This window comes from Bubalus bubalis, chromosome 4, assembly GCF_019923935.1.
Source record: "Bubalus bubalis isolate 160015118507 breed Murrah chromosome 4, NDDB_SH_1, whole genome shotgun sequence".
Classification (NCBI taxonomy): domain Eukaryota; kingdom Metazoa; phylum Chordata; class Mammalia; order Artiodactyla; family Bovidae; genus Bubalus; species Bubalus bubalis.
Window position 1 is genome coordinate 154,159,779 of NC_059160.1, and position 11,657 is coordinate 154,171,435.

The window sequence follows — 11,657 nt, forward strand, 5'->3', positions numbered from 1 at the left end:
CAAGCCCAGGCTTGGACAAGGAGCCCTGTGTTCACAATGGGAGGAGTCTGCCTGTCTCCTCCTGTCACCTCTCATTCTAATTCAACCTCTCGATTCCAACTTTCTTTGACTCTCAGTTGCCACAGTCTCTCTTGGTCTGTCTGTCCATTTGCAGGGCCTATGATAGGGCGAGGGACAGTGAACACAAAAACCTCAAAGGCAGACTTCTGTTATATTCAAAGAAAAACATATGGAGGCTCCTATTTTTGAGTTAATCACGTTTTAGCATTTACCCCTTCTTTTCATCTATTGGGACCCTCACAAAATAGAACCGGCCTCCCTTGGCAAAGTCGCGTCTGTCCCTCAGGTCTCCAGCCCTGGTTGGGGTGTGTTCAGACTTCACGCCCCACCGCCCCTCCAGCCGGGGTGCGCTGCCAGCTGGGAACAGCAGGGGGAGCCCGCGAACAGGTTGGAGGAGGCGGGATGGAGGCGGGGCCGCGAGGCCGGCTGGGCCAATAAAGGCTGCGGTGCGCGGCAGCTGCTGACTGCCCTCTGGGCACTAGTGACCCGGCCTTCCGTCCTCTCCATTCGCCGGTTGATCTCTAGCTCGGACCCGCGCGCCCATGATGCTGGCGCTCCGCTGCGGACCCCGCCTGCTCGGCCTGCTCTCCGGCCCGCGCTCAGCGCACCTGCGCCTCCCGACGGTCCGCGCTTGCAGCAGCGGCAGCGGCTCCCACGGCTCGTCCTCTTCCTCCGGGAACCCGCTCGTGTACCTGGACGTGGGCGCTGACGGGCAGCCGCTCGGCCGCGTGGTGCTGGAGGTGAGACCACCGAACCGGACCGCTCTGGACTGGGTGTGGGGGACGGTCCCGGAAGAGCCTTGGACCGCGGGCCGGCGCTGTGCCTGGCTCACTGGGTGACCTTGCTTCCTGCCCCCGGGCTCTGGGCCTCGGTTTCCCCATCTCTTAAGAAGGGGCATCGGACTGGTCTCTCCAGGCCTCCCCTTCGGATCTTTGAACTAGTGGAGGCGGGAGGGAAGGCGCGTGTGGAGGAGAAAGCTCAAGGTCAGATCGTAGGCTAGGAGGGTCCGCCCCGCTGGCCGGCCGCGGAGGGGCTCCGAGACTTCACCGGGTGGGCGCCTAGGCCCGAGCTTCGAGGTGGGTGTCAGGGGCTCGGGGGTCGGGGCGGCGGGCCGGCGGGGAGCTCACGTGTTGGCCCTTGCAGAAGGCGGAGCCGGCCTCAGCCCCGCCCCCCGCTATCGGGCTGTCCCGAGAGCTAAGGTGGTTTTGGGCCGCCTCCTCTCCCAGCAGTTCGGGCTGGCCTGGCCGCAAGCTCCAGTCACCAGACAGACGTGGCATAGACCTCCTGGGGTCAGGGCATTGTGCTTAGAGCTCTTTGCCCCAACTCCAACCCCAGCCACTTTCCCAATGTGACACAGTGCCTGCCCCAGCTCTTTGGGCCTTTTTGAAAAACAAAGCAAGAAACCTACATAGTCCAGAAAGTAACAGAGGAGAAGCTTGGGTGTAGCCTTCAAGCCCATTTTGAACAAAGGGGTCTTAGTTAAACTTCGGTTTCCTGTTCTGGAAAATGGAGAGCACCCGTTTATTTTAAAGGTTAGACACCAGGGTGGCTCTTGCAACTGGGAGGCAAGAAGCAGGCTTGGGTGGGGCTCCAGCCTTCCCTTTCCCCCACCCTCCTGCCTCTCTCTGAGCCTCAGTTTCCCACCTGCCCACTGGGGATCTTGGACTGGCTCCCCCCGGGGGCCACCCTCTCTGGGTCTCTGATGCTTTGGGCCCAGCTGAAGCAGCTCTGTCAGTTCGGCCCCCAGAAGAAGGCCAGGGTGGTGTTGTCATCTCTTCTGACAGATTGGGAAATCGAGGCTGCCCCTCCCAACCTGCAATTCAGGAAGCATCTGGCAGAAACGATTGCTTAGGTGGCCTCCCACGGAGGGTTAAGAATGACAGGAATGGTGCTTTCCCTGGCTCCTGGACCATGAAGGGGGTTGGGTCCTTCCTTCACCTGCCTCTGGACTGAGCCTGTCTTCCCTCTCCTTTCCCTGCAGCTGAAGGCAGATGTCGTCCCAAAGACAGCAGGTAAGACGGGGACCGGGGCCTTCTGAGTCTGGGCCACATGGAAGAGAGAGGGGCATAGTGAGGTGGGTGGGATGGTGAGAGGAGTCTGGGCGGAGACCTATGGCCAGATTGGAGTACACCACCACATGTGCTCAGCTGCTGGGGACCTTGGAGCAGCCTCTGACCCTCTCTGAGCCTCTTGGTGGAGGCTGGACTTACTTGGACTCTCTGCCGCACTGACCCGGTGCTACTCCTGCCACAGTGCTCAGATGCTGAGGTCAGGGCACAGGACCACTTGTCCCAAATCACACCGTCAGCAGAGACCCCGGGGCAGGGGTCTTTCCATGTCCTGGGTGTGGGTGGGTAGAGAGGGTGCCGGCTGGAACCAGCTGTGGCCCCTGCACTGAGGCCTGGCCCTGCTGACCTGCTTTTTTCCTTCACCACACGCCCTCCCCCCTCCCCTCCCCCAGAGAACTTCAGAGCCCTGTGCACCGGGGAGAAGGGCTTCGGATACAAAGGGTCCACCTTCCACAGAGTGATTCCGTCCTTCATGTGCCAGGTATGGTGGGCCTCTTCCTGCCTCGACTTCTTCTTCTGTAGGTAGCATACTGACGGGGCCACCTTGGAGTGTGCTTGTGCCTGGAGAGTACTGGAAGGAGGGCAGCCGCGGCCATTTGCTCAGCCTGTCCTCTCCTTCTGAGAGTCTGGAGCTTGTCCTGGCAGCCATAGTGCCTTCCCTGCCCCAGGAGCTAAGCAACAGGACAAGCAGCAGGTCGGCCCTGCCTGGCAGCGCCGGGAGAGTGGAGCGGCGGAGGGAGAATGGCATCGGGGTGTGGATGTGCTGGGGGTTTTGGAGTAACAGCGTGTTCGGTCTCTGCCCACAGCCCCCACTGTGTCCCACTGAGCACTCGGCATAAGAGATAAGGAGGAAGGGGAGGAGGGAGGCCAGGCACAGACAAGAACACACAGGTCCAGACTTGGAGCCTGTCTCCAGCCTAGGGTGCTTTTCCCGGTTAAATGCATTTGCTCTTTAGTCATGTGTTCGGCCTCTTTTCAGAAGCATTAGCTTTGCTGTGTTAGAAGTTTTGTGGGTAGGTATGGCAGGTGAGAATTTCTGCTGGTGCCAGGGCCTGAGCCATGCTAAGGGTTGTCCTGTGTTAGGTCAGACCCTGCTAAGACAGGGGCTTATGTCTGAGGCCAGCAGGCCTAGAGGCAGGAGCATGGCTGTCATGACCTCTTTGAAGTCCTTTCAGCTGGGATTTCTGCCCCCCAGTTCCCTCTACCCTGACCTGGTGGCTGTTGTCACATCATGGTGAGTGGCATGGGTTGGGGCTGGGCCTGCTGACATGTTGAACATGAGGAATGCAGCGATTGGCGGGGGTTGTGGTTGTGGGACAGGCCTGGCCACAGCCCATGGCTCTCAGCTGCAGAGGCCCCCAGCTCTGCCTGAGGCTGTAGACTGAGCAGGAGCTGAAGCGGATGTCCAAGCTGGGCTAGGGTCTTCCTCTCACCACAGCAGGCAAGGGCAGGGACTCCAAAGCTGGCGGGCTCTTGGAAGCACGGGATGGTGGGACGGGGCACCAGGAGGCCCGGTCCTCTCTGGGGACACCTTATTGGCATTTGTGGATGCTTCAAAAGCAGGGCTGGTCAGGTCATCCCTCTCACCCGAGGAGGTCATCTCAGGAAAACAGCAATATGATGGTGGCTGGGGGTTGGGGCTGGCAGACCCTGGGCTCTTCTGTCTGTGGGGCCCTGTGGCAGCCTTGGGCAAGCTTTGAGGAAGACCACTGGCCCTGGGTGGACTTTGTCCTGGGCCGGGTGAAAAGGAGATGCTGGGACAGGAACGGGGGCTCAGTGGAGGGACCTGGCTCTGTGCCAGCTACCCACAGACCACACTGGGGGGCAGGGGCTCCTGGCCTCCTCCTTGTTTACCCTCCAAGAGTTGTGGGTAGAAAATTCTAGGTCACTTAAGAAGCAGCTCCAAATGGCCGAGAAGTTTTAAGGATCATTTAAAATCTCACTCAGACAAAAATGAATCATTCGGAAACCAGGGTAGTTATTGGGGCAGAAAGTATGAAATCTTTATTTTGTTGCTGCTTATGCTCCCTAGCGTTATATTAGCCCTTCTATCATCGGGTGTTTTCTGACCCCTTTGCCTGAGGGCTCCCCGCTGGGTGGGCCCTGGGGGCTGTGGGCTGGGGGCTGTGCCCAGCGTGGGAGTGGCACCCCTCTGCCACCTCTAGTGGCGACAGTCATCCAGCGCTCCGTGCTCGCAGGCCGGCGACTTCACCAACCACAACGGCACGGGGGGAAAGTCCATCTATGGAAGCCGCTTCCCTGACGAGAACTTCAAACTGAAGCACGAGGGGCCGGGTGAGTAAGGCTGTCAGTCCCCACCTGGGCATGTGCCCTGAGCTGTGAGCCTGGCGCTGCCACCCCAGCAGGCCTGGAGGCTGCAGCCTCATGGCTCCACATCCAGGGCACACCTTCCTTCCTTCAGTGTGAAGGGTGGGCTTGTTGGATTGTCCCAGAGGCTTTTTCATCCCGAGCGTTCAGTTTCAAAAACAAACCTTTCTTTGACCACCGTTCTTTGAGAGCCGTTAAGCAAAGCCCTAGCTTTGTGTTACCTTTAGGACCCAACGTGCGATGTGGAAAAAGCTAGAGTTCAGGGCTGGAGGTCCCGGCCCTGCTCTACCACTGAGAGCTCCCAGGAGGCCCTTCCCTCCTATGTCGTCAAGGCGGACAGGCCCTGGGTGGCTGTGTGCTCTGGGCTTGGCTCTCTCTTCTGAGCCCCAAGTATCTTCAGCCTCAAGCATCCTTCCTGTGGTTTGCGTCATCCGTGCTGGAACAGCTCCCAGGTGAGATGCCTCCTGGGCAGCCTGGTCACCCCGCGTGTTTTTGCAGGCGTCCTGTCCATGGCCAACGCGGGCCCCAACACCAACGGCTCCCAGTTCTTCATTTGCACCATAAAGACAGACTGGTGAGTTGCTGGCTCCTGGTCCAGGCCCTCTGGGTAGCAGGGGTGGCCTTGAGCTGGAGGGGGAGGATAGTCTGAGGCCAAACTCTCCGCTCTGGGGCAGTAGCCCTCGCCCGGCTGAGTGTGTAAGAGGAGAAAGTCCCTGAAAGGGTTGAGGAAGAATTTGGGTTATTTTGCAACTCTGTCTTTTATCAGGCTTCTCATTGTTGCTGTAGCTGGAATTTCTCAGTGTTCTGAGCATGCACATGCGCACACACACGTACACACAGGAAAGAATTCTTTTACCAAATGCATTGGGGAAATGCTGCAGAACTTATCAGGCCTCAGGATGGCCTGTGGCAGAAGCTTGCTCACTTGGTTTAACCTGCCGTTTCCCAGCTTATTTAACCTTGGGCTGCACCTCGGAAAATGCTGCAGTAGACAGCATTTGGATATCACACCGGATTTCTCATCAGGCGTTAGCACCAGTCTGTGGCAGCCACCAGCGCCCCCGGAACCCTCATTCCCATTGCTCTTGTATTTTAGGGATGTCTTCCCAGGTCAGTTTCCCACTACCTAATCAGTTTTCTCTACCCAGAGTCCCATGTGTCCTCACCCGGGGGCATCTCAGTGGGGTGAGGGGACAACAGCTGGCCTGGAGCTAAGACTTAATAAAGCCCATTTCCAAGGACTTTAGGGAGACCCAGGTGGTGGCAGATACTAGTGGTCTGTAGCCTCTGAGCCAGAAGGGACACGGATATTGGAGTGGGCAGGTTATTGCTGGCCCTGCCTACCTTCCTTCCGTGAAAGCCCCTAGTGGATCCTAAAGTGTAACCAGTCTTGGTTGGTGGCCCTGAACTGAGCTGCCTTTTAGATCCTCGGGACTCTTTCAGACTGAGAGCTGCTTGGGACTCGAGTAGGTTCACCATACATATCATGTTGGCTCTCACCTCAGAATTCCTGATTGTTAAGGCAGTTCCATAAGGGCCTTCCCTGGTGCTCCAGTGGTTAAGAGTCCACCTTCTGATGCAGGGGGTACAGGTTTGATCATTGGTCAGGGAGTTCATATCCCACATGCCTCGTGTCCAAAAAAAAACCCAAAAAACATAAATAAACCCCAGAAACAATATTGTAACAAATTCAATAAAGACTTCAAAAATGGTCTACATCAAAAAAAACAATTAAAATGATTCCATTTTACACAGACTTATTTCTTCAGAATAGTTCAATATCCCATCATCTCCCTGTGCAGGATGAGAACAATTCACTCTTTGTAGGTGAGGTTCCCAGGATTCAGGGCGAGTGGCCTGGGCTAAGGTCACACAGCAGGTAAGGCAGAACACAGCCTGGGAGGGGGCCACCCTCTGTTGTGTGCTGGGGGACTCAGCAAGGCTCCGTACGGGACCTGTGAGGGGCTGGGCCAGCTTTTCGGTCTGAGCTCCTTTCAGAACCGCTGTTTTCAGTAAATAGTTCCACGACCAAGGGACTGTGACCCCGGGGGACATTGCAGCACTCTCATTTCTGCTTACCTGGCTCACCTCTCCTCCCAGGCTGGATGGCAAACATGTTGTGTTTGGCCATGTGAAAGAGGGCATGGACGTCGTGAAGAAAATAGAATCTTTCGGCTCCAAGAGTGGGAAGACATCCAAGAAGATCGTCATCACAGACTGCGGCCAGTTGAGTTGACCCCGTGTGCTTTCAGGAGGCCTCTCAGGAATGTCAGACCCCACAGGGCCCACCGGGCAGCTTCCCCAGTGCCCTCCCTTCCCCAGCGCCCCGTTTCTGGACACCCATCGTGGACACAGTATCACCACTCCTTGTAGGCATCGCCTGTGACCACCCGGCTCAAGTTCACCTGTGCCTCGGGCACAGATGATGGGTTAGCTTTGAAGGCGGTTTCTGCCTTTTCTTTGACCACAGGGGAAAGCCAGTTGCTGTAAAGGGCTGTCATCTCTGTTTAATATTGTCTTTCTGATCGGAATAATTTCACTGGACCCCCTGGAGCTGAAGCTGTGACAGTAACTACTCCAGGCTGTGGTGCGACCTGAGTTGGGGGCACAGGCCACAGACCTACAGAGCGTGGCCTTTGGAGCACACTCCAGGCCTTTGTGATGGTCCCGCAGCCGAGGCCTTTAATCCCAGCCACTGTGAATCCCGTTGGTCTGCTGCTCTTGTATTTGGAGAGAGCCCGTGCGGGTGGAAGCAGCTGAACCGGGGGACAGACCCACTGCAAGCTGTGCCTTGTCAATGTGAATTCCCAGGTTGAAAATAGCAATAACCTGTAAGTACTATGTGCTCTGGAAGGAAGTCAAAGTGTATTTTCCTGGTGGGCTTTGATTTGTTTTTCTTGTGTGTTTAATAAATTAAATCTATTGATTATGTACACAATATACTTTTGGAAAATTTCTTTATGTTCACCTTAAATGTGAAAATAAATCCTATTTTCTATAAAAGACTGTCTGGTGTCCATGCCTTTAGCAAGCACTGTCTGTAACACAAGTGTCTGGAGCCAGCGTTTATTGTTAACTGCCATCACTCCGTGCTCTGAGCAGGGCCTTTACGTGAACTTGCGTCCACCAGCAACCTCTTAGGGTATTCTTGTCATCCTGTTCAACAGGAGAGGAAACAGGCTCAGACAAACTGTCAGCACCCACAGCCCACCCGAGAGCCCTGGTGTGCCTCTGGCTGACTGAGCCTCAGTTTTGCTCAGCAGAGTAATGGGATAACAGTGCCCAGCACACAGGGCGGTGAAGGTTGGACATGATCTGTGGAAAGTGCACAGCACAGGCCCTGGCATGTGGTCTGGAGGGGCAAGGGCACCATTTCTGGTGTGTCTGGGTCTTAGAAAAGAAGGAGCTCTGATTATGTCAGACTAGATGTGGACTTTATTTCCCTCTGTGCCATTTAAATTTGGAGTTAAATGACAGGTGTTTCTAAATTCGCATGGGGGGCAGATTGAGGGGTGGGAGGAGAGTAAGAACTTCCTTAAACAGCCAAGGGAGGACAGTCTGAATAATAGAAGAATCACAAGATGATTGGCATTGCCTCACCTTGGAGTTCCCTGAGTGTGATGGTGTGTGGTCCCAGATCCTTGTAGTCATTCTCAGCTCACTGTGGCTGGACTTTCTATAGTGGCTCAGCAGCAAATAATCCTCCTGGCAATGCAGGAGACTTGGGTTCAATTCCTGGGCTGGGAAAATCCTCTGCAGAAGGAAATGGCAACCCATTCCAGTATTCTTGCTAGGATAATCACATGGACAGAGGAGCCTGGTGGGCATGACTTAGCAACTAAAAGCAAAAAATAAGTAGAGGATTTGGATCATTAGAGTCATGGAGAGTTTCTGTGAAGTCAGTTCAGCTACATGGGTTGGGAACTCGGCTCACCTAGTAGTTTTCAAACAGCTCTCAAAGAGCCTTGAAGCGTCCTCCGACATGAGCACGGGCCCCTGAACCTCCCTTCAATCATTCAGTTGCTAAGTCGTGTCCGACTCTGCAACCCCATGGACTGCAGCATGCCAAGCTTCCCTGTCCTTCACTATCTCCTGGAGTTTACTCAAACTCATGTCCATTGAGTTGGTGATACCATCCAACCGTTTCATCCTCTGTCAACCCCTTCTCCTCCTGCCCTCAATCTTTCCCAGCATCAGGGTCTTATCCAATGAGGGGGCTCTTCACATCAGGTGGTCTTTCAACCATAGATACCCTCTTATGTTTTCTAAAAGGGATTTCATTTGAAGTGTGGGGTCTTGAGCCAAGTATCAATAACAGTTATTGGTCAGTCCATCCAGCGTTTTACAGATGGGTAAACTGAGGCTGCCAGAGTGGTTATGGTTGCCAAGGTGACTTCCTGAGTCAGTTGGCAGAGCAGGGGCTAGAATCCTGGACCTGACAGACCAGAGGGCTTTCCATGGGAGGCGTTTCCACAGACTCCTTTGTCTTCAGATCACACACATTCAGAGCTCTTTGAATTTCTTAGGTCAAAGCCAAGATTTTGGTCCCTGTGGTTTCCTCTTGACCTCTGGGGATTCTGGGAGGAGGCAGGGGTGCTGTTGACAAGTGTGAGGGCCACCTCCTTGAGGTGTGACCACTAGACCCCTGATGACTTCTGAGGAGTCGCAGGGTCACAGAGCCTGTGGGGCACGTGTTCAGTTCACAGAGCATTTCCTTTTTGACGAGGAGGAAGCATGTGTGTGTGTACGGGTGTGTGTGTGCCTCCCATGCAGAGGAGTCTGGTGTGGTGTAGGGGAACAAAGTATTCAGGAATTTCCTAAAAACAGATTTCCCAAAGGTGGGACTATTCCCTATATTTCTTTTCCTAGAACTCTTGCACGAGGGCCCGAATTGGTCTTACTATACAAAGCAGAGCCTACGCAACAGACAAATTAGGATACTGACTTGTTACTGACGCACAGCGCGGCATGCATGAAGGAAACGGTGAGTCATACACGTGCTCGCACAGATGGACTCATATGTGGATGTCATGTAAACACAAGGTGTCTAAATACCTGAAATAGCAGTTTTTTGAGACAACACAGGAGAGCTTTTCAAACTGACTTCATTGAACCTTTAAACCATGAAATTTTTGTACCTTGTTTTACATCCCTGGATATGTTCCAGTGCCTCCTGGCTTATAGTCTATGAGAACTTGAATAGAATTAGTATTCTGCTGTTGTGTGAAAATTGTATAAATCTTACTTACGTTGAATTGGTTCATAGTGCTTTTCAGGTCTACTATTTCCTCCTACTTTCTATTTATTCTATTAATTTTTAAGAGTTTGATATTGAAACTCCAACTAAAAAAGCCTTAATTTATCTACTTAAAAATATTTTAATATATAGTAGAACTATATGTAACTTTGTATTCTCCAGGTGTCCTGTAAATATGTTATAATGCTTTCATAATTTAAAAACTAAAAAAAATTATAAAATCTAAAAAAAAAAAAGACTTCATTGAGGTATAATTTACCTGCAGTAAAATTCACACATTTTAACTGTATAGATCAATGACTTGACAAATTCATACACTGAGTAATCGCCACCTAATTAAATTAAAGAACATATCTCCATGAAGAGATGGAAAGCTTCCATCTCTCCAGAAAGCTACCTCTGTGCCTGCTCCCAGGAACCAGTGATTCTGTCTCTGTGGATATGTTTTACCTGTTCTAGAACTTGGCGGAAACGGAATCCTACAAGATTTGCTTTTTGTGTCTGACTTCTTTCGAGTACCAAGTATGAGGATGTGGGATAATTTAACACACTGCTGGGCTTTATAGAATGTTGCTCTATGAAAAGGAATATCAGTCAGTGCTCCCAAGGTCTGGTAAGGTCTAAAGCGATGCTTCTCCTAGGAATCATGCGGTGCTGGGAACGCATGCAGATTCCCAGGCCATGGCTGAGACCTGTGGAATACCAGTCTCTGAGGGTGGAATCTAGGTCTCTGAATTTTCAGATAACAATTCAACTAAAGTTTGAGAATTTGAGTGTAGGCGAGAGGGGGCGAGACGGAAAAGGGAGGCCACCAGACCACTAGAGTCACGGCTGACTTGTGAGACATTATTCACTGCGTGCTCCGGGAAGCTGGGGTAAGACCCTCCGCCTCTGAAAGATGCTTCGCTTGAGTTTCCAGGTGGACACTCTTGGGTGATGGGTAGGTCAGCCTGTTCAGCCAAGCTTTGTGGGGACTGGTGGCTTGGGTGGGCCCAGACAGGAGAAAATTTCTCAGTGAACAGCTTTTGGAGGCCACGAGTCAGATCTGTGTCTGAGGTCCACTGGAATAGGGTGAATAGAGAAAGTCTTGGTTCCATGCTGAGTGTTCTGATGGCTCCATATATCTGCTAATATACTGGAAAAAACACTGAATTATATACTTCAGGTGGAGGAATTGTATGACACGTGAACAATATTACAATAAATCTGCTTAAAAATATGTGATGTAAAGTCTCAGAATTCTTTGGGTGTGCAAGCTGTTTCTCTGAAGTCCTGTCCCTCTGGAAAATGCTGAGATTTGAGCTGGTGATGGAGGTCTTGGTTGGTCTTGGGTATTACCTTTCAAAGCACCCATCCATGGTGAAGTCTGTTCTCAGACACAGAAGGGTGGGCTACTTGCACAAGCAAGGGAGGAATGGAGTGGCTGGAGGGTTCAAGTGGTTAGTTTCATTTGGGCCCAAACAGATGTCCCCATCACAAACTTCAGGATCTGGTTCCTTTCCACTGATGCCCTTCACATGAAAGCCTTAGCGAGACTGTGAATTCAAACGATACTGTAATTCAACTGATTACACAGTTGAATTTTTGTTTGAGTGATGTCAGTCCATTTGTATAAGAAATGAAAGATGTTTTCGAGTTGTCATGGAGGTTTCTGGTTCTCAGACCTTAACATAAGCCGAGAATTAAAGGACATGTTTGTCATTTTCTTTGGGTAAACAATCAAGCGTGCTCAAAATAATTCTCCCCACAGTGTCGTCCTTATGGTCATGGAGACTGCCATGACCGTCATGTGTGCAGCCGGCTCCCCAAGGCACGTGCTTCTCTCGTCACTTAACCACAGGTGACAGCACTATGGTGTCACTGCATGCCACGCATCACCATGATTCCACTTCCTGTTGTTCAGCCGTGCCTTCAAGCCCAAGCGCACAGCTAAACAAATCTCT

The 11,657-nt window shown here is 52.5% G+C and overlaps 1 protein-coding gene across 2 annotated transcripts; it reads left to right on the top strand.

Moving 5' to 3' along the window:
* The first annotated feature begins 510 nt into the window (after window positions 1-510).
* PPIF (peptidylprolyl isomerase F) lies at window positions 511-6,867 on the top strand. Of its 2 annotated transcripts, none has more exons than XM_025284821.2 (6): window positions 511-800; window positions 2,042-2,072; window positions 2,522-2,610; window positions 4,295-4,424; window positions 4,956-5,031; window positions 6,558-6,867. In XM_025284821.2, exons 1-6 carry the CDS (start codon window positions 603-605, stop codon window positions 6,691-6,693), a joined length of 660 nt encoding a protein of 219 aa, XP_025140606.1. In that variant the 5' UTR covers window positions 511-602; the 3' UTR covers window positions 6,694-6,867. The 2 variants fall into 2 exon arrangements, with proteins under 2 accessions (XP_025140606.1, XP_006064846.1); XM_006064784.3 differs by having other exon boundaries at window positions 514-800; window positions 4,328-4,424.
* Window positions 6,868-11,657: the final 4,790 nt, after the last annotated feature.